The 20,686-nt window shown below is 45.5% G+C and overlaps 9 protein-coding genes across 9 annotated transcripts; 6 read left to right on the top strand and 3 right to left on the bottom strand.

Moving 5' to 3' along the window:
* Positions 1–1,200: 1,200 nt before the first annotated feature.
* On the bottom strand, positions 1,201–2,921 carry C8R40DRAFT_1093825 (Alpha/Beta hydrolase protein). Its single transcript, XM_046227624.1, has 6 exons — positions 2,590–2,921; positions 2,296–2,524; positions 1,764–2,235; positions 1,519–1,704; positions 1,339–1,462; positions 1,201–1,278 (listed from the first exon to the last, which is right to left on the bottom strand). Exons 1-5 carry the CDS (start codon positions 2,653–2,655, stop codon positions 1,423–1,425), a joined length of 993 nt encoding a protein of 330 aa, XP_046088533.1. The 5' UTR covers positions 2,656–2,921; the 3' UTR covers positions 1,201–1,278; positions 1,339–1,422.
* Positions 2,922–3,805: 884 nt separating this feature from the next.
* C8R40DRAFT_1235655 (uncharacterized protein) lies at positions 3,806–5,586 on the bottom strand. Its single transcript, XM_046233391.1, has 4 exons — positions 5,507–5,586; positions 5,307–5,453; positions 4,472–5,252; positions 3,806–4,414 (listed from the first exon to the last, which is right to left on the bottom strand). The coding sequence occupies exons 2-4, from the start codon at positions 5,345–5,347 to the stop codon at positions 4,079–4,081; spliced, it is 1,158 nt and encodes a 385-aa protein (XP_046088532.1). The 5' UTR covers positions 5,348–5,453; positions 5,507–5,586; the 3' UTR covers positions 3,806–4,078.
* Positions 5,587–5,612: 26 nt separating this feature from the next.
* C8R40DRAFT_1271379 (chaperonin Cpn60/TCP-1 family) lies at positions 5,613–8,004 on the top strand. Its single transcript, XM_046234050.1, has 8 exons — positions 5,613–5,748; positions 5,804–5,889; positions 5,948–6,285; positions 6,339–6,520; positions 6,572–6,698; positions 6,754–7,246; positions 7,297–7,621; positions 7,675–8,004. Exons 1-8 carry the CDS (start codon positions 5,670–5,672, stop codon positions 7,707–7,709), a joined length of 1,665 nt encoding a protein of 554 aa, XP_046088531.1. The 5' UTR covers positions 5,613–5,669; the 3' UTR covers positions 7,710–8,004.
* A 130-nt stretch (positions 8,005–8,134) lies between these two features.
* Positions 8,135–9,576, top strand: C8R40DRAFT_1040045 (ClpP/crotonase-like domain-containing protein; the record flags this gene model as incomplete). The annotated part of the gene is made up of 10 exons (XM_046223881.1): positions 8,135–8,222; positions 8,281–8,352; positions 8,407–8,428; positions 8,490–8,625; positions 8,688–8,739; positions 8,881–8,952; positions 9,016–9,060; positions 9,113–9,194; positions 9,262–9,434; positions 9,494–9,576. The coding sequence occupies 10 exons, from the start codon at positions 8,135–8,137 to the stop codon at positions 9,574–9,576; spliced, it is 825 nt and encodes a 274-aa protein (XP_046088530.1).
* A 403-nt stretch (positions 9,577–9,979) lies between these two features.
* Positions 9,980–11,686, top strand: C8R40DRAFT_1039661 (2-oxoacid dehydrogenases acyltransferase-domain-containing protein; the record flags this gene model as incomplete). Its single annotated transcript, XM_046223856.1, has 5 exons — positions 9,980–10,125; positions 10,174–10,246; positions 10,297–10,812; positions 10,863–10,885; positions 10,936–11,686. 5 exons carry the CDS (start codon positions 9,980–9,982, stop codon positions 11,684–11,686), a joined length of 1,509 nt encoding a protein of 502 aa, XP_046088529.1.
* Positions 11,687–11,767: 81 nt separating this feature from the next.
* On the bottom strand, positions 11,768–13,286 carry C8R40DRAFT_1040210 (uncharacterized protein; the record flags this gene model as incomplete). Its single annotated transcript, XM_046223896.1, has 6 exons — positions 11,768–12,111; positions 12,165–12,244; positions 12,305–12,519; positions 12,569–12,866; positions 12,918–13,054; positions 13,116–13,286. 6 exons carry the CDS (start codon positions 13,284–13,286, stop codon positions 11,768–11,770), a joined length of 1,245 nt encoding a protein of 414 aa, XP_046088528.1.
* Positions 13,287–13,315: 29 nt separating this feature from the next.
* Positions 13,316–15,070, top strand: C8R40DRAFT_1093782 (CTLH/CRA C-terminal to lish motif domain-containing protein). The gene is made up of 6 exons (XM_046227623.1): positions 13,316–13,620; positions 13,695–13,826; positions 13,874–13,974; positions 14,025–14,466; positions 14,546–14,700; positions 14,768–15,070. The coding sequence occupies exons 1-6, from the start codon at positions 13,360–13,362 to the stop codon at positions 14,832–14,834; spliced, it is 1,158 nt and encodes a 385-aa protein (XP_046088527.1). The 5' UTR covers positions 13,316–13,359; the 3' UTR covers positions 14,835–15,070.
* A 70-nt stretch (positions 15,071–15,140) lies between these two features.
* On the top strand, positions 15,141–19,491 carry C8R40DRAFT_1093780 (CRM1 C terminal-domain-containing protein). Its single transcript, XM_046227622.1, has 16 exons — positions 15,141–15,193; positions 15,247–15,330; positions 15,392–15,493; positions 15,550–15,622; positions 15,672–15,778; positions 15,837–16,187; positions 16,243–16,797; positions 16,852–17,089; positions 17,142–17,351; positions 17,414–17,670; positions 17,731–17,944; positions 18,001–18,230; positions 18,285–18,432; positions 18,487–18,588; positions 18,654–18,960; positions 19,016–19,491. The coding sequence occupies exons 1-16, from the start codon at positions 15,188–15,190 to the stop codon at positions 19,257–19,259; spliced, it is 3,228 nt and encodes a 1,075-aa protein (XP_046088526.1). The 5' UTR covers positions 15,141–15,187; the 3' UTR covers positions 19,260–19,491.
* C8R40DRAFT_1093777 (uncharacterized protein) lies at positions 19,482–20,684 on the top strand. Its single transcript, XM_046227621.1, has 5 exons — positions 19,482–19,542; positions 19,591–19,743; positions 19,801–19,898; positions 19,959–20,282; positions 20,336–20,684. The coding sequence occupies exons 1-4, from the start codon at positions 19,532–19,534 to the stop codon at positions 20,249–20,251; spliced, it is 555 nt and encodes a 184-aa protein (XP_046088525.1). The 5' UTR covers positions 19,482–19,531; the 3' UTR covers positions 20,252–20,282; positions 20,336–20,684.
* Positions 20,685–20,686: the final 2 nt, after the last annotated feature.

Below are 20,686 nucleotides of genomic sequence, written 5' to 3'. Positions count from 1 at the left end.
ACCTAAACTATGTATCCCGAACAGCGAGGATTACCCCATTGACACCGGCACTGAAAATTCGAGCCGCGTCTATGGGTTCATACTTATACACGAACATGGCTTCAACGCCGTGCAAGCATCTTGACTAAAGCTAACAACCGCTTGTGTCACCTAAGGTCATATAAATTGGGAAATATTCATTCAACAATCCAGTGGTAAGTACACTTCGCTCGTTTGTAGGACTATTGTGTAAATGAGAAGAAACGATGATCCGGAAACATACATAGCTCATCACTGCTCACCTCTATTATTTACACCGCAGTCGATATAATCTGGACTTCTTAAGTGCCATCCGGCTCCTTATCTCGTCAAGCCGTGTAACCCAGTCAGGATGTGGATCAATGCAGAATGAAATGGCGAAGCGGAAGGTCTGATAAACCTAGGCTTTGGTTGATTTGAACGTGTTACTTGGTGAGAGTTGAAGATGAGAGCTCCTACATAGAAAGGATTGGGATTTAGCACTAGCGCTATGTGTCCGCGAAATCGAGGAAGAAGATGCCGACATTTGAAACAACCGGGATACAGCAGAGGGTGAAAATTTGGTGCGCAGCAAAGGAGAGGTATGTGATGTCCGTTCGACTTTTTTTCTGCTACACAGCTCCAATATCTGTTACTTCCAGAGAAGTACGAGTGACAGTAACAACAGTAGTACGGGAGAGAAGACCTGGGGTTGGACTCTCCGAACATTACTACAACCTGATTACACCGCCGGTCAAATTATAGGTAGAGTTTTTCAGAGAGATTGCTCTTGTCGACCATGACATGTCCGGGAAATTCATTAGGAAACGAGAAGACCACGGGGGCGGAAGCTGGAATCGAATCTATAACGCTGAAGGCTTATCCGAGCTCGAGAGGTGTTGAGGTCTCATTAGGAACGGGGAAAAGTTTTATGTCAGAAGTAGTATAGCTGCGGAGACGGCGGTAGCACGAATATGAAAGATTCTGTAGAGGTTGCCTCAGGATGCCTCTGAGAAGCGAGAAGACGAAGGGGTGTTGATTCATTTTGCTGATTCAATATTCATGTCCCATCGATGACAGCTGAATCGCTTAGTCACGATATTCGGGCCTCGGCATCCGAATGGCACCCGCCCTACACGTGACATGTAACAGTGCACCTGGTTAGTTCACGAAGAATCGAAGATATGTACATAATATTCTCGTTCGTGAATAAAATCTCTTTGGAATTCCAAGACTACATTTAACTCCTTGCGCAAAGGCTTGTCGAAGGGGAACTCGGTGGTGCGTCGTGTCTGGCATTCCTAAGCCGAATGCCCCTTGGTCCGACTCCGTTTTCTGAAGTTAGGCAACGCTTTCTCTTCAACTTGAACGGGTATCCATTCATACACATCCATATCAAGATTACAGTAAGTACCACTGCTTCGTCTAAGCGTCCAAATCTTTGCCTTTGTACTTCCAAGTAAATCTATGACGCGACTCGTTCATTCAGTTACAGTACATCTTTACGAATCGCTGGCTCACCTTGAACAGACTTTCCCAACAAACTCGCGCAGTAATCTCCCCAGCACGTCGTCCTCTGTTCCAATTGAACAAACATGTGAAATATGGTTGTGTCCAGCCACGACCACGAACTCTGGTAAGATTCCTTGCGGACTTTTTCTGCGATATTCCTCTATGAACGAGAAGGTTGAATCTTGGATTTCTTTCCTGGAAGACCGATTTCTCAACTGTCATCTCTCGAAAGCAATCCGAACGTAATGACGTACGGGTCGTACTGTGCTAAGACAATCAAGCAAGGGAATTTTCTCGGATCCAAAACTAGAGATGATGCGGATAACGCCTCTATCAACCCGACTGGTGAATACTCATATATCTCCTTAGCGTCTTCTGTTTCATAATACGCTCTCAAAGCTGTTTGCCTATCTTCCGGTGTCGTATCGAAAGAAAAAGGGGTGGACAGGTAAACGATTCCCGCGATAGGAGGGAATACAGGCTTGGAATTCACATTGGAGTGATCTGCAAGATAGATGTTGGTTGCGATGTGCAGACCTCCTACACTTGACCCGACTAGGACCACCTTTTCAGGGTCTCCATTGCCAGACTGTTGCTTCGAGATATTGTGGTAGACCCATTCGCGAGCCATCTGAATATCATCCCCTCCCCCTGGATAAGCAACGTCGGGCACCAAACGGTAGTTGATTATGACGGCGACTATGCCATGGGACGCAAAGTAATTGCCTGTCGTCAGTAGCATAGGCTTGCAGTGGTAGTATCCTCCTGGAAGATGGCATTACTTACCCACATTGGCATATAGAGATCCTTTATACCAGACCTTATCCCCAGCAACCAAATTACCGCCATGCACATAAACTATCACAGGTCGCGGGGTTGTAGAAGATTCCGTAGGTGAATACACGTCCAAGACATTTCGTTCGTGAGGTCCGTATGAGATATCTTCCTTGACGATTCCGTGGTACTTTGTCGGATTCAAAATTTGGTGTTTCCGGCCGTATATCTGGCGAAAGGCCTTGGTTCATGCGGTTGGTTGGTCAGTGGAGACTCAAACTTTTATGGCTTACTGAAAAGCCCTACCTCTGCCACAGCAGGAGACCAAGTCGTGCCGTTTCGCTCGACTGCCTCGAGAATTTCGCTTTGCATAATTTTTGCCTTTGATGTCTGTAAAGGGTCAAGGTAGGAGTTCTTGAGCTCTGATTTTTATCGGAGAATTTATTGAGATGCATAACATGATTCGGTGCTCTGTAAACGGGACGCGGAAATACAAACATATCATAGGATCGTCTGCTGTTTGTGAACAACTAAAACGAACAATGAGCGCTAGTGAGCACAAGAGCACGGCGAGTCTGGTCCATTCGGAAAATCTGAATAAGTACATCCGAAAAGAGGTACACTTTAGAATTGTCTGGACAAAGGATGAAGTATTAAAATACCATCCGAACAGGGCGATGTCAAGGGCTAGTTATTCAATATTTTGTAAAAGGCGTAATGAATTCTCGAGCAAACTCAAAGCAGATTGCATCCGTCCCGATCCTGATTTCGAGCATGAGCTCGTCTGTCCAAACCTTTCCGCTTTTTTATACCTATACTCACCAAATACTTACGAGCTCATTGAAGGAACGCGGCGGTCATTGACTCATCGGAAACAAAGACTCGAGCTTACAGCACAACTCCGGCATGCTCTACCTCCAATGCATCCTAGTGCATCAAACTTCGCCTTGTGTTTTCAGGACAAGCGGAATGATAAATAACAAGTCCACTCAGTGCTTTGTTAGTAGTCGCCGTGGGGAAGAAACGTTGGGCATCTCTGTTTGGATACGTACAGAGATAGACAGAGAGAGAGGAACAAACTTGAAGTATTTAAATAATGGCCTGATAAGGACCATTCGTCGATAGTAGTAGTGTTGCCAAAGCCCACACCCAGCATTTACAAATTTACAAATTTACGGATTTACGACTTTACTGGGTTCCATACTACGGTAGGTCTCGAAGATCCGAACTGGTAAAATACACCAGATGATAACGTTCGTTCCTGTTCCTGCAATATTTTTGCAGCGTTAGTCTTCTGACCTCCTCTGACTCGCGGCTGTCTGGTGAAATCTAAGAAAGACAAAAGGTTTTTCACGAATGTTCCCAGTCGTAAAGGAGAGATATGCTCCAAATTTCTGTAGTTCTTCCACCTGTTCTGTGTCAAGACAATTGGAGGATAAGCTCAATAACAAGGGAAATAAGATGGGTCAACTGTACACATAGAATCCTTATACACAGACTGAAATCGCAGAAGACAACATCAAGATCCAGTAACACATTCGAATTTGAGGTAATGATTGTACATACATCCTAAATGCCGCGACTAACTATCGAGAAATGCAAAATTGGGGATAATCGTATGCTGCATCTTTGACCTAGATTGAAACAAATTGATGCCGTCAACGTCGCTCACTGCACACTGCGGTCTGTGAACAACGAGGCCAAAAAATGTGCAGGTAGTGCAGGCCGGTATGTTGTAAGAAACCCCTAGAGAACAAGGCTGATTTGATTCTTCATAAGCATCGAGTCCTCGAATTTAAGTAGGCGGTCGGGTTGTAGCCTCAGATACAGCGGCAATGACTTGGTTGGTCATGGAAAGCTTCTTCCAAAGCGAACGATAGAGTTCGGAATCATACTTTTGCAAATCCTCTGACAAGGTAGTTCGTGTTTCTTCGACGTGGGGTTTGATCGCATTGCGGACTAGTTCTTTGATTTGTTCTTCCATATCCAGCACAACGGTTTCGGGGTCGAAGGGGGAAGAAGGTGGTGAAACCGGTTTTTCGTAGTAAGCAGTCAGAGCCGCAGAAAGTGTCTCAATTTCGTTTCTGTCTTTGGCGCGACTTTTTTCATGCTCTTCCACACGTGCTAGCAGCTATTGATAAGATTTTTGAGGTGAATTGTAGCATACATGAGCTAGATGAAGACTCACGACTCGAATTTCTGCTTCTTCGCCTTCCTTCTTTGCAATCATATCTTTATGCCTCTCATCTATGCTCGAGTTGTCGATATATAGTTCTGCGATCCACTCGGAAAGCTCAGTGAGATTCATTGCAATATCGTCCATCTGCTCCTGCATATGACTGGTACGAGCCTCAAGCGGACTGACAATCGAAGACTCTCCTGCTTCCCCCTGGGCATGATATGCTTGCATCACCTCTCGCACCTCTGTTTCCTGTGAGGCGATGTTATTCTCGACAATCGAAACGCGTTCCAAGACTTCTCTTAAAGTAACATGAAGACCACTTATCTCCTCCTTTGTTCGTGCCAAGGAAGCAGCAGCAGAATCCTCATAGCCAGCATCGGTACGCCTTCGTTTGGATGAGTTGGGACGAGTCTCAGTGTCAGCATCATTGGATACGACGCGCTCTGCGGAAGTCAATGGCTTGTTCTCCGCTTCCTTTTTCAGCGCCGCTGCCTCTACTAATTTCAGATCGAGTTCGTTAGAAAGTCTCTGGAGTTCCTGAATTTTAGTCTCCTGGTTCTCCACGGATGTCAGGAGCGGAGTGAGGGATGAATTTCCGTTCTCCGCACGTCGAGCATGAGCCGCATCAAGTTGCTTCTGAGCGTCTTCAACCTGGGCTTTGAGAGACTGGAGCTTTGCTTTTCGAGCATCGTCAAGAGGAAAATGATTTTGTGATTGTTCCCATCGTTCTACAATAGTCCGCAGTTTTGACCATCGTAAGAAGCGAGTTTGGTACTCAGCTTCAAGTCTGGAGTAAGAAAGCATGAGTCATAAGATGTATACTAAAACAAGAGTAGCACACTTGGCATGTTTCTGAAAGTCAGAGTGTTCGATAGTATCCATGCTGGATATTTAGATGTTTTGTTTGAGGGCCAAACTTATAGGACAGTGACTCAGCCGGCTCTGGTCTTCTGTGTCACTAAAATCGAGAAATTCTGTCACAGACAATCTAGTAGGAAACAATCTAAAAAAGAGATGCGAATGTTAACAAAATCAACTCACAAATTCGACGCCGTTTACTAGATCTATTTCTTCGAAACTAAGTCAAAGTTGACTCTGATCATGATTCTGTTTCAGTGCACTTTTGATTTGTAAGCCGACGCGAACGCGTCTTTTCTGAATCTCAAGTTATTCCTTCCCGATACATAGTACCTTTTTCTCTCTAATGTTCCAGCGAGATCCAAGAGCAGGAGCTTTCTTAGGCGGAGACCGTGTGTCAGGGCAAGATATCAGGGATCAAAATGGTGCGTACTCGTTAAATTTCCCGTCATCTATCATGATCATGTCTTCAATGGACAGTAATCGCTGCACTATCTATCGCGAACACTTTGAAGAGCTCTTTGGGCCCTCTTGGGCTCGACAAAATGCTTGTGGATAACATCGGGGTGCGCTTGAACTCGTCAGTAACAGAGATCCAAAACCTTATACCACTATTTTGCCCAGGAAGTTACCATTTCAAACGATGGCGCCACGATTTTATCACTCCTCTCCGTTGAGAACCCTGCAGGTCGAGTCTTTGTTGACCTTGCACAAAAGCAAGACAAGGAAGTCGGAGACGGCACAACATCTGTCGTCATCATTGCCTCTGAACTCCTTCGTCGTGCAAACGAACTAGTCAAAGCTAAAATTCACCCAACCACAATCATCACTGGCTATCGCTTGGCTTGCAGAGAAGCAGTTAAATTCATGCAAGACCAGCTCAGCATCAAGGTGGATTCATTGGGACGGGATGCACTGATCAATACTGCGAAGACATCTATGTCCAGTAAGATCATCGGGAAGTGAGTCTTTCACTTGCTGGATTTGAAAAGCCATTTTATGAATGGCACCGCAGTGACGATGATATCTTTGCACCCATGGCAGTCGAGGCTATGCTGGCCGTAAAGACCATAAATTTAAGAGGGGACGTCAAGTATCCTGTGAAAGCCGTAAATGTTCTCAAAGCTCACGGTCGAAGCGCTCGGGAATCCCTATTCGTCCAGGGATATGCATTGAATTGTACTGTTGCTAGTCAAGGTACGCTGCTTCTGTTCCTCGTCTCATTCCTTTACCTATTTTCATTTTCAGCCATGAAAAAACGAATCACTAACGCCAAGATTGCGTGTCTCGACATCAACCTCCAGAAGGCCCGTATGCAACTTGGAGTCCAAATCTTGGTTGAAGATCCCAACCAGCTCGAAGAAATACGGAAGCGGTGTGTTTCTTATTTCCGAGTTTGACTAGTATGCCATGATCTCATACCATCTTAGAGAAGCCGAAATAACCCTCGAACGAATTCGAAAGATTTTGGGAGCAGGCGCCAACGTCGTCCTCACCACAAAGGGTATCGATGACTTGTGTTTGAAAGAATTCGTAGAAGCCGGTGCCATGGCCGTTCGTAGATGTCGGAAAGAGGACCTACGAAGGATCGCAAAGGCAACTGGTGGTCAACTGATTTCCACTTTGGCCAATTTGGAAGGCGAGGAGAGCTTCGAGGCTAGCTATCTGGGTACAGCAGACGAAGTCGTCCAGGAGCGAATTTCGGACGACGAGCTCATCTTGGTCAAAGGTACAAAAGTTGTCAACTCTTCATCGATCATCCTGAGAGGTGCAAATGACTACATGCTCGATGAGATGGAGAGAGCGTTACATGATACACTCTCGATCATCAAGCGTACCCTAGAAAGTGGTTCAGTAGTTCCAGGTGGTGGTGCGGTTGAGTCAGCACTTAGTATCTACTTGGAGAACTTTGCAACAACATTGGTACGTCGTTCACATTTTGTATTTGATTGTACCATAATATTGCTATTTAGGGCTCGCGAGAGCAACTCGCCATCGCTGAATTCGCCAGTGCATTGTTGTCAATTCCAAAAACGTTGGCAGTGAACGCTGCTAAAGATTCCACGGATCTTGTTGCCAAATTGCGCGCGTATCATCACGCTGCACAAAACGCACCTGTCGGTGATCCTAAAAAGGCGCTCTTGCGATACGGGCTTGATCTTATGACTGGAGACGTCCGAGACAACGTTACTGCCGGTGTACTAGAGCCGACAATGAGTAAAGTCAAGAGCTTGAAATCTGCGTATGAGGCGGCAGTATCTCTTCTGAGGATAGACGATGCGATACAATGTGTTCCAGGTATGTACATAGCATTTTCGAGCAAAAGATTAACTGATTGCGTTCGTTTGTAGAACCCAAGGGTGATCCGGATCCCCATGGTCATTAGTAGAGGTAATACTTGTACCGTCTTCGAGGGTGAATCAAAACAACGGAAACAGGTTACATACTGAAATTCAGATCTAGTCCTTGATCGTCGAGTTTGACCTTGTACCTGGGGCATGAAGCAAGTTAGCATGAATGTTACTTAGATAGATAAATAACGACTGGCAGGTTATCCTCCATGTCGAGAGCTACGTCCAGGTCTTACAATGGAGGAGCCATACGCCGATGTTCATGTCCAAAGTTAGTAGACTGCAGCACTGAGCAAGTACGGCGGCAGCTGAGAATTATGTATCCTCAATCGACTTGGTATCATACGCTTTGTTCCCTGGGATCAGTCACGATACTATCCCCGGGTATCACAATTTCCGATCCCGCGAATACCTCACTCCACTATAGCTTGATATCTTCCTCTCAGAATCAAGGACCACCATGAGTACACTCAGCGTGAATATCTCAGATAGGATAGCTACAATTACCCTCAACCGTCCCAAATCGTACAATGCAATTACGGTCGAAGGTTCGTATTCCTCGAACCTAACCCGGCGAAGTTATTCAATCGCTTGCATCGCTGTCAGATTACGATGCCTTTGCGAATGCCCTAAGAGAGATTGACAGAAGAGATGATGTTCTGGTAACGGTCTGGCAAGGTTCGTCTCGCCACTTTATTACCAAGTTTACTTTCCGAGGCATCTGCATCGTAGCGACTGGCAAGTGGTTTTGCGCGTAAGTAACTCCTTATTGTCTTTCTATAGATCCAAGTTGTGCTGACTTTCATTAAACTCAGCGGTACAGATGTTATGGGCCGTTCCTTGCCGAATGTAGGACCACAGACTGCTTTGTCGCCTACGAGCTCGAATAATACTCTGCGAGAAATGTTTCTGAAGAGAATTTCTTATACGACAACGGACTGTGGTCAAGCTGTATGTACAAGCGTTCTATTGTGCTTCCAGATTCGCTTCACGAAGAGAATCAATAAATATAGTTATACTCTCACAGCAAGGTTCTGGTCGCTGCCCTCAACGGTCCTGTCATGGGTGAATATGGATGAGTTCCTGCTTTATTGCCTGAAAATATGTTCTGATGCTCTTTCGAAGGTATTGCCGCCGGTAAGCGCTTTAAGTCTCCATTATCGATGTGAAGTAGAGGTGAACTAATACGATATTCTTCTAATCAAGCATTTCTGGGATACTTTGACTTCATCTTCTCGGTACCGGACTCTTGGTTGTCTGTACCATTCACCTTTCTAGGTTAGGATCTTTCCAAGGGGAAGGGATAGGCCGAATTTCTAGCTCAACTTTGAATCTCCTTAGGCATAATTTCTGAAGGTGGTTCAAGCGTGAGCTTCATCAACCGAAGTAGGTTCATTGTACTTGAGCAATGTCTGGCCTCATTGAGTATTTCTTTAAGTGGGTCCTGCTAGAGCCAATGAAGTCTTAATATGGGGAAAGAAAAAGACCGCTCAAGAGTTGGTCGCATGTAATTTCATAAAGTGGGTGGTTTTTACTTCCTGGAAGGTTCTTTTTGACTTCATACTTACGTGAAGATGTTTCGAATAGCGAGATTTTTCCATCTAAGTCAACAGAGGAATTTCATGCTGATGTACGCGCTCACTTGCAACAGCAACTTGAAGGCTTAGATCCCGCTGCTGTACTAGCAGTAAAGAAGCTGCTTCGCGCTGGTTTGAATGAGAAGAATGACCCAAACGCCGTTAACCTCAGAGAAAGCTATGGTAGGTATCTTGGATATCTAGGGAAAATTGTTGTTCTAATTATTATATCCCATGTGTAGCACAAGCCGAAAGATTTGCAAGTGGGGTACCCGAACAACGGTTTGGCCAAATAGCTAGGAAAGAAATCCGGCACAAACTGTAACAGCGAGGCTGAGAACGGCGTATGTACAGTCGTAAGCCACATATATTGTAATGTAAGCATGCACTGAAGGATTTTGATCAACCACTAACCAAAACGTTTGTACGGCGACGTTGAAAGTCAACCATTCTTCACTGCCTACATATGTAGTACTAGTTAACGAAAGCTTTCCGGATGTATTATTTCGAGAGGTAGCGGTTGCAAGGTACAACGAGTTGCGCCTAGTTTTAGATGATATGACATCGATATTAAAACCTTTGTGGTGTTCTTTTCGAAGAGCTCACTCGTGGTCGGTAAGGTCCGAATACTTTGTAAAAGTCTGGTCATGAGACGGTTGTGGGTGGTCGAAGCGGCGTTCGGAAGATCCCTCGGATCTCGGCCGGAGCTTGGATTCTTTACCTTCACCATGTTCACTCGTCGTTTGCAGGGAAAAAGATTTCTTGTTGCGTGTCTGCACACCAGTCGTCGCGTCCAGAATTCACGGAAGGTCATTGAAAAGTTCAAACTCGCGGACATTGGTGAAGGCATCACGGAATGCGAAATCATCAAATGGTTAGGGCGTCGTCTTCCTCAAAGAACTGACACTGAGAATACAAATAGGAATGTCAAGCCGCAAGCAGTCATCCAGGCATTCGATCCATTGTGTGAGGTTCAAAGTGATAAAGCTAGTGTTGTAAGTGCTTTCTTCCTAATACTGAACCCGCTGTGAATTGCTTCCCTTAGGAAATCACAAGCCCTTTTGATGGAGTTGTCACAGAGCTATTGGTTCAAGAAGGACAAGTGGCAAAGGTAGGGTCTAACCTATGCTTGATTGAAGTGGTCAAGGAGGCGGCAATTGGAATAAGTCCCAACGTTGCGGAACCTGTAAACACTTCATCGAATCCTGATACGAATTCACTGCCTACTATCGAGTCAGAACAAGAGCCCGGATCTTCAAAGGAATTCGCCAGTGCCCCACGACGAAAGCACCCAATGGACCCCACATTTACCCCAGACACCAAATCCAATTCCCCGATTTACGCTACTCCCTCCGTTCGTCATATTGCACGCCAGCGTGGCGTCGATCTTTCTCAGCTAGCTCCTGGAAGTGGAAAGGACGGAAGGATAGAGAGGCGGGATATCGACGATTATCTGGCTGGTGCTGCAACGACCGGGGCTCCAGTAGCCTTGCAAGATGATCAGGACGTCGTCGTTGAGCTTGGAAGGACGCGTCATAGTATGTGGAAAGCCATGGAAAAGGTACACTCATCAATAAATCACGTCGATATTGACACTGACCAGCAATCTAGAGTCTACATATACCCCACTTTGGGTGAGTTTCTCGACACTAGTACGCGTTCTGGACTGAACACGCAATGGTAGATATTCTACAACTCTTGACCTCACCACCCTGCATGGCTTACTGCCATCGTTAAACGCAAACATACCACCACACTTTCTCCCGCCATCTGTTATCCCCACACTCCCCTTGGCAGTTTCTCCCTCATCTGTTTATCCTCCCTCTCCACCACCAGAAGTCCCTCCATCAGGTCAATATACGCGTCTTACCTACCTCCCATTCCTTCTCAAGACACTGGCTAAATCCATGCTTGAATGGCCACTGTTTCGCGCGTCCATTACAACCACTGATCCTTCATCGAAGCCAACCTTGACTATTCGCCCTCATTCAGACATATCCGTCGCACTCTCTACACCCAATGGCCTTTACACACCTACCATTCAAAGTGCAGACTCGCATTCCATGTACGCTCTATCCTCTCAGTTGAAATACCTTTCCCATCTTGGTCGTCAAATTCCCTGTGGTTTGACACCAAAGGAAATGCCAAAACGCGGAGGAACCCTAACCGTATCTAACGTTGGTGCAATTGGTGCCGGTGACTTCGCTGCTCCGGTGCTAGTTCCTGGAGGCGGGGTTGCTATAGTAGCGCTAGGGCGAGCAAAATGGGTGTGGGATGTTGATCGAGGGGATGGTAGTGGGGAAAGGAGACTAAAACTTGGTGTTTCATGGAGTGCTGACCATCGTGTCATTGAAGGTGCAGAGCTTGCTGCGTTTGTTGAGTGCTGGAGGGGTTACGTTGAGAATCCCGCAAGGCTCATTGCGGATAGTGTATGAAGAAAACAAGGAAATGGGCAATTACACATTACTGTACAACAAAAATATTTGTACTTTTAGACGGAGGATGTACCAAAGCAATCAATCATTGCGTTGTTTTTTGGTCGTCTTGCTGCCTTGTACCTCTCCATCATCATCAACTTCTTCCATGTTATCCCATACGTCCTCATCTGAGTCTCCATCTCCCTCTTCGAGTTCCTGGGACGATGCGATTGGCTTCGTCGAAGAGTGATCACCATCCCATACAACCACTGTAGGTGTACTCTTTGAAAAGATCTTTTCCAGGACTTCACCCTTGTGTTCTTGTTGTTGCCCTGGTTGTTCTGGAGCAGGAAAAGTACTATGAATACGACAATAGCGATCCCTAGCGACCGAAACCATAAAAGTAGGTGAAGGTGCTATTGAAGTGACAGATCCAGCCAATCCTTCAAAATCAATTAGAATGGAATGGGAATCAACGTCAAGGACTAAAACAAACCTTTATAGCTGTATGAAACACGTCCATTCCTCAAATCTAAGGCGAACAAGTTTGAGCCACTATCGCTCACGAATACCTCACTGACATTTCCCCATGGTGAGCTCGATTGAACGGGAAAAGATTCACAAAACACGACTCACTGAAGATTAAAACCTTGTTCAAGTGTCTCTACACCGCCTACTTTTGCTATTTTCCAATCGGATGTGGGCCTTCGGGCGGCTCTAGTATCATATTGTCGTACAGATCCCAGTTGGGTACCTGTAAGGAGGTGATGATTAGGACCTGAGGACGCAGAAAGATAGCAGAGAGCCGTGATTCGAATAGGTTGACGGAGCCCAAGGTTGTCATTGGGTACCTGGAATCCGATAAGTATGAATATTTCGTGGAGAATTTCAGTTCCTCACATTCTTCGCTCGCCAGATCTCGCCAGGGAAAAGTGTATCGTTGCGTTTTCGCTTTTTGGCTGCTGCTGTGGAGGACGTGAGGTCTTCGACTCGATTCTGGAATGCACGTTCGGTGTCCCAAACAGACAAGTCGACCTCATCGCCTCCGTAGGCAAAGGTATTTTGGTTCTCGGATAGTCGCCAGTCACAGAGACGGGTGGGTAAGGAAGTGGTTAAGAATGTTGGCGCAGTGTCCGATGAATCTTGTTCAATGACGGTCATTCGTAGTGCGCCATTCGATGTGCAAGAAAGCACGTTTCTGGTAGAGAGAAGAGAATTAATAGAATATCGGAGGGAGTTGATGACTTACCTTTCGGTGCAATGTATTCCAACATATCTTTGGCCATTTTTGAGACGGGTTTCTGTCCATTGTTGCAAGCTTGTGATCGCATCATCTTCTGCGATGGTAAGTAGCTCTGCTCTTCCGTTAGAGTATCCTGCGGCTAGCTGTGCTTCATGAAATTGTGAGCACTTTGAACATCAAAAGTTGAAGACGGAAATACAGTACCAGGGTCACCGGTGAATCACTCTGTGTGCGAGCCGAGAGTACTTGTACGCCAGAATTTTCGGGCTTTTCTGTGGGCCTGTTAAGCTGTTCCAATTTGGAGGTGTCTGAACCAGATGTTTTGAGTTGTAAAATTTTGAGGTTTCCCAATTCATCGCCGGTGAAGAAACGCATTTGGTTTTAGGCGCCTTGCTGGCGCTTAACCAAGTTGCCAACTTGAACTCGTTCAATTTGGCCTCCACCTACGATGGATGCTTCTCTCAAAGAGCTCAGCAAGCTCGAGAAACTCACTGCGGAGTCCTCTGGGAAAATCAAGACAGCCTCCATATCAGATTCTCTCGATGCCCTTCTAGCTACTCTCCAATCTGCAAAGGCTAATATAGACAGTATAATTGAAGACTCTGGAAATACTCTGGCTCAAGTAGTAGAGGTTAGGAAGAAAGACATAGATGATCGCCAGAAAGAGATATATTCTGCAACGGCGAAATTGGGCAAGGCTATAGATAAAGTGAGTGTAGTCCCTTAGTGACGTTGAGTGAGTATGATTTGGGGGAAATTTGCTAATATTGTAAGCTTCGGTAGAAATTTCCTGCTAATTTACCTTCCTATCCGGACCTGTTTGAAAGCGATGATTCGATTGCAGCTCTGGAGAGGACCATTGCGCTACACTTCCTACGAACGGGTCAATTTGATACGGCGCATACGTTTCTAGAGGTAGGATGAACTCGCGTCAAAGCCGTCTCTTATTAACGATTGTCTAGGAATCAAATGCTGACATTCCTCCGGAACTCCGAACCCAGTTCATTGAACTGCATCGTATATTAAAATCCCTCCGGAATCAGGATATAGGCCCTGCTCTCTTGTACGTGTTCAGTTACTTCTAATCCGAATTCCTTTCGACTGTAGTTTCAGGTGGACCAGGCGACATCGAGCATTCCTTCAAGCTCGTGGCTCACCACTTGAGTTTTACCTTCATCGTTCACAGTATATCCGTCTTCTCCTGTCATCCCATCTTTCGAATCCTCTCCCTGCAATATCCTACGCCAATGCGGAACTCAGGCCTTTCTTCCATGATCACCAAGTAGAGTTTCAACGGCTTCTCAACTGTGTTATCTATCTACCCCTGTCCAGACTGCAATCATCACCTTATGCGGATTTAGCTTCTCCTTCCATGCATCTTGAGCTGGAACCTCTGTTTGCTAAAGAATATAGTGCCAGTTTGGGCATGAGTCGGCAGGTTCCATTAAGAGTTGTAGGTGATATCGGAGGCGGGGGTGCACTTGCGAAGATTGAAAAGTGTCGTCGGGTTCTACGAGAAAGGAAGAATGAGTGGAGTCAGAGAGATGAGTTACCAGTACGCATGCTTACACTCTCTTTCTATGTCATCCCCTTTTTTGAAGCTTCGTTAATCACCCTTCATATTGTGCTCGCAGATTGAAATCAGCCTCCCTCCGGAAAACCGATACCATTCTATATTCACCTGCCCTGTCTCCAAGGAACAAAGCACGGAACATAACCCACCCATGATGATATCTTGTGGGCATGTCATCGCCAAAGACAGTCTGCAGAAGCTCGCGAAGTCCTCGGGGTATGTCTGATACCATGATCTGTTATGCGTGCGCTCATCCTTTCCTGCATCTCCTACAATTACTCAGACGCGTGAAATGTCCGTACTGTCCGACAGAATCACTCTCTTCGGCTGCGATTCATGTTCACTTTTGATTCTTCCTCGAGATCAGAAGAAGACTCTTAAGAAGACTCGCTTGCGGCAGTGTTCTGTACAGTGCCGGTACAGTGTATGAACATGACTGATTTATTCTTGTAGCACCACATATGTATGTATTGCGACACGTTCATTGTAATTGTAGCGTAGGAAGTGGACTATGTACATGCATATCATCATATTTCTTGAAAGGACAAGGGTGGTCGCTGTGTCGGAGTTGGCATTTTCTACGGCCCGGCCCATCATGATGAGTCAGCGTACAATGGCTGTGCGCGCGTGGCCTGTTCGTTCGTCGGACCCTTTCCGCGCTTTCTAATCTCACTCTTTAGATCGCGCGTTATCCTCGTCCATCATGGAGGTTGGTCTTTCTTCTCTTACTTTCCCGATTTCCATATGCTCACAGATGTTTAGGCACTGCTCGATTTTTCCGGCGACTTTGATGTCGCACTCCTTGACAAGGTCGTTATGGCCTTCTACACCAGCTCGGGGCCTGAGGTCAGTAATCATGTCACATCTGACGCATATACATCGGACTCAAAGCTCGACATCCTTCCAGCAACAAATGGCCCAACAGGTCTTGACTCGCTTTGAAGAAAATCCAGATTCATGGACCAAAGTGCCAAGCATTCTGGAGAACTCCAACTTTCCGCAGGCCAAGGTGTGCCGCAATTCTCATCTGACTCTGAGATCGTCTGCGTCTTACTGTCGCTCCAGTACATTGGCCTTCAAATTTTAGAGAAATTGATCACGACGAGATGGAAGACATTACCAGAAGGTCAACGACAAGGCGAGTCACTGATATGTGTAGCCTGAATCGGAAGTTGACCATGTGCCAGGTATTCGTAACTTTGTCGTTGGAGCCACGGTCAAAGTCGCATCGGATGAGACTCTGTCACGAAAAGAGAAAACATATATCAACAAGCTGAACCTCGCCCTTATCCAAGTGCGTCGTTGAGTTTAATCGCAATTACCAGTCTGAGCAACTAATGGCGACCCGTCAGATTCTCAAACAAGAATGGCCACACAATTGGCCCAACTTTATCACGGAACTAGTCGAATCTTCCAAAACCAATCTTTCTTTGTGCGAAAACAACATGGTCATCCTGAAGCTGCTTTCTGAGGAGATCTTTGACTTCTCGGCTGAGCAGATGACGCAGAATAGGATCAAGAATTTGAAGAATCAGATGTGCGGGGAGTTTTCTGATATCTTCAAACTTTGCTCGGAAGTACTTGAAGAAGCCAACAAAGCATCGCTAATAAAAGCCACATTGGAGACATTTCTTCGGTTTTTAAATTGGATCCCATTAGGGTTCATCTTCGAGACTACCATTATCGACCTGTTGTTGAACAGAGTGCGCAATTTTCCGTTTGCTCAATAATCAAAATATTGACCTTTTCGTATCGCAGTTCCTGGAAGCTCCCGAATTCCGCAATATCACTCTCAAATGTTTGGCCGAAATTGCAGCTCTCCAGGTTGGGCCGGAATACGACCCCAAATTCGTCATACTTTTTGCGATGGTCATGACCTCTGTAAATCGCATGATCCCCCCGAGCACTAACATTGCTCAAGCTTACGCGAATGCCGGAGATGCTGGCCAGGAACTCGTACTGAATCTCTCACTTTTCCTATCCAACTTTCTGACACATCACCTGCGCGCCGTGGAGACCGAGGCCAATCGTGATGTTTTGTTGAACGCCCACCTTTACATGGTCAAGGTATCCCAAGTGGACGAACGGGAAATCTTCAAAATCTGTCTTGAATACTGGAACAAACTCGTCTCGGGACTGTACGATGAGATTCAGAGCTTACCCATTGGTGAATCAGGACTTTTGATGGGGTTGAACCTCGGCGGCTCTAATGGGAATATATTGAATGGCATGTCGCTCAGAAAGAATATATACAGCGATGTGCTTTCCAATCTTCGGTTGGTCGTCATTGAACGGATGGTAAAGCCAGAAGAGGTTAGTCATTTTCAACTGACACTCGTGAGTTCAATGTCTAACAGACAAGTCTAGGTTCTCATCGTCGAGAACGAGGAGGGAGAAATCGTCCGAGAGTTCATGAAAGAGAGCGATACCATCGTCCTCTACAAGTCTATGCGCGAGCTCTTAGTTTACCTCACTCACCTGGACGTAGCTGATACTGAAACCATTCTTACGGAAAAACTAGCGAAACAAGTCGACGGGTCCGAATGGTCATGGCAAAACCTCAACACTCTTTGTTGGGCAATTGGTTCTATTTCTGGTGCTATGAGTAAGTTTCTCGAATTCCCTGCCTGTCTACATGAATCAACCTTCGGTCACAGATGAAGAAACTGAGAAACGCTTCCTTGTCACGGTCATCAAGGACCTATTGGGATTGTGTGAAATCAAACGAGGCAAGGACAACAAAGCTGTCGTTGCTTCGGACATCATGTATATTGTGGGACAGTACCCGCGCTTCCTCAAAGCGCACTGGAAGTTCTTGAAGACGGTTGTAAACAAACTCTTCGAATTCATGCATGAAACTCACGAAGGTAAGTTCTTAGAGAAATTTCCGTTGATTCGTGTCGCTTCAAATCGATCTCTCTTGTCATAGGTGTACAAGATATGGCCTGCGACACCTTCATCAAAATTGCACAAAAATGCCGAAGACACTTTGTCATGCAGCAGTCCGGTGAACAGGAACCATTCATCGATGAAATCCTTCGTCTCCTTCACCGAATCACTGTTGACCTGTCGCCGTTACAAGTCCATACCTTCTATGAAGCAGTTGGTCATATGATATCTGCTCAGCCCAACAAGCCCCTCCAGGAGAAGCTTATTGCCAAATTGATGGATTTGCCAAACAATGCGGTAAAGTTTTGTTGTACATTACTTCATGGTACTTGTACTAAATGTCGGACTGCCTCGTAGTGGGATTCCTTGATGGCTCAGGCCGCACAGAATATGGACGTGCTATCAAATACGGAAAACATCAAGATACTATCGAACGTCTTGAAGACAAATGTATCCGCTTGCACATCTATCGGAAGTTTCTACCTTCCCCAAATCGGACGTATTTTTCTTGATATGCTCGGCCTCTATAAGGCCGTTAGTGGAATCATCAGCGAAACTATTGCCAAAGAAGGTTCGTTGTATTGGTTTCACCAGCAACAATATGAGCTGTGTAATGACTATCCGTAGGTCTCGTTGCAACGAAAACACCTAAAGTTCGCCAGTTGCGAACAGTCAAAAAGGAAATTCTAAAACTCATGGAGACGTATATCAAAAAGGCAGAGGATTTGGAAGCTGTTAACAACAATTTCATGCCACCTTTACTCGACGCTATCCTTGGTGACTACAACCGCAATGTACCTGCTGCCAGAGATGCTGAAGTTCTAAACGTCATGGCCACCATAACCAGTAGGCTAGGAGTGCGTCCCGTTTTAAATACTCCTTTTCTTCATTGTGCTGATCATTCCTTTCAGGCCCTGCTCACTCCCCAGATTCCTGCTATCCTAGATGCCGTCTTCGAACCGACCTTGACAATGATTAACCAAGACTTTGCTGAATTCCCTGAACATCGGGTTGGTTTCTTCAAGCTATTGAGAGCCATCAACATTAATTGCTTCCCCTGTAAGAGTGTATTGAGTTTTATCTACTGCTTCCATAACTAATATTTTTTCTCAGCTTTGTTGAGTATACCTCCCAATCAATTCAAGTTGTTCATGGACAGTATCATTTGGGCTATCAAACACACAATGCGGGACATTGCAGACACAGGTCTTTACTGTGAGTGATCCTCGAGAACGCCCATCTTCAAATGAACTATCAATACTGACTACATGGTATGCTAGTGTGTTTGGAGGTTGTCAACAATTTCGCCAACGCAGGCGATCCTTCCGTTAGCAACGCCTTTTTCCAACAATATTTCCTCAGTATCGTCCAAGATATCTTCTTTGTCCTCACGGATACGGACCACAAGAGTGGCTTCAAACTCCAGAGTGCCCTACTCGCACGCATGTTCGAACTTGTCGAGCTCAACGCTATTCAAACTCCACTATACGACCCATCTCAAGTCTCTGATCCCAATGTCACGAATTCAATGTTCCTTCGAGAATATACTGCCAACCTATTGAAGACCGCTTTCCCTCATATTCAGCCGTAGGTGTTTGCATAGATGTCTGAAGCTCGATCACTAATTTCCTGTATCTGACAGTATACAAATACAAGCGTTTGTAAATGGACTTACTGAGTACAACAGTGATATCAACCGCTTCAAACTTGCCTTGCGGGATTTCCTGATACAGCTGAAGGAATTTTCTGGTGACAACACCGAGCTCTTCCTAGAAGAAAAGGAAGCGGAGAATTTGAAGAAGGCTGAGGAAGAGAGGCAAGCGGCGCTGCGTATCCCTGGTATGCTCAAGCCTTCCCAACTGGAAGATAAGGACGAAGAAATATGATCTACTTCAGTATGAACTTTCTCTTTAATGACATTTTGGCTTCCGTATCATTCTTAATGGTTTACCTGCTTGCAGGTTGCTTTCGATAGTTTTCTTTCCACATATGTACTACTAGCTAGCTATACGTGCTCAAAAATAATGTAGAATTGATTTTGTACAAAGCTACCTCCCAATGCCATACATAGTAACACGCATTGGTAGATTCATCAATCTGAAGTGTTTGTCATTATTATTAGTATCCCTTTCTTCGAACTTCAACTGACGCATCTCCGATGTTCAAAAAGTCCGTCCTTTGCCTGGGGATGGCTCGGTGATGCTTATAATCATACAGATTCCAGCCATCAACAGACATTGCAGGACAAACGCCTATCAAATCTTCTGTTCAAAGATCGATACGATCAGCCGTTCTTGAGCAGTGGAAAATTGAGCCAGAAACACTGGAGGCGGTCTGGCCAAAGAAAGAAGGCCTGGTACTGGTAAAATGGTCCGTAATTTCCTTTCCAATTTTCCGTTAACTCATATATCCGCTTTTAATGCTTAGTAGAGAACATATATCGATCTATACCGTCCACGGAGAACCTATCTTCTTCCAACATTTCGATGGCCCAATCTATCCTACGCTTCGTCTTCTGCACAAATGTCTGCTCATTCCTACATCAACCCTTGGCAGATGATACTCACAGTCTACTTCTCTCACAGATCCTTACATTCTTCCTATGGTTAGGGTCGACCGCGGTGCTATCAGGTTTCTACTTGCAGGCGCACACATGATGTGCCCCGGGTTCACATCAAAAGGTGGTTATCTACCGCCTGCCGAAGAAGGTCTAGCGGCTGGCGTTCCCGTCGCGATACATGCGGAAGGCAAAGAACATGCTGTCGGGGTGGGTATTACCAAATTGGCAACGGAAGATATGAAAAAAGTCAATAAAGGTGTCGGGGTTGAGACAGTGACATATGTAGGGGATGATTTTTGGGTGATACAGTCGTTGTGACTCAAAGGTGTTGAAGGAAGATTCCAAATTGGTGCGTATCTGGACTTGTGCTGTTCTTCTAATCTTCTCGCTCATGAAACTCAGGTTCGCCTTTTTAATTAATCGATGATTACTGGTGCCCTCTCTTCATAGCTCTTCATGCGTCTGAATAATTATATAGTCCGAACCAGTTCGGACCAGGACCCTACCAGTCGTAGTGGTGTATCTAGCCATATTCAATCCGTACCGGATACCGAGACATATTGTTCAGGAAAACCCCCCACCAGAATACAAAAGGCACGCTCAAACCTTGTGTGATACATACTACTTACCATCTTTTGGTTGTCTCTTTCAATCTTTGTTACATAATCCCTGGGCTTTGCACCCCATTTTAACCTGTGATAGAAGCTTAGTCAAAAAAATAAAACATGATCCTTAGAAGATGGAATATGACAT

Source organism: Lentinula edodes (assembly GCF_021015755.1).
Source record: "Lentinula edodes strain Le(Bin) 0899 ss11 chromosome Unknown C8R40scaffold_9, whole genome shotgun sequence".
NCBI lineage: Eukaryota > Fungi > Basidiomycota > Agaricomycetes > Agaricales > Omphalotaceae > Lentinula > Lentinula edodes.
The sequence above is the reverse complement of the archived record's forward strand: the minus strand, read 5'-3'. Positions and strand labels throughout refer to the sequence as shown.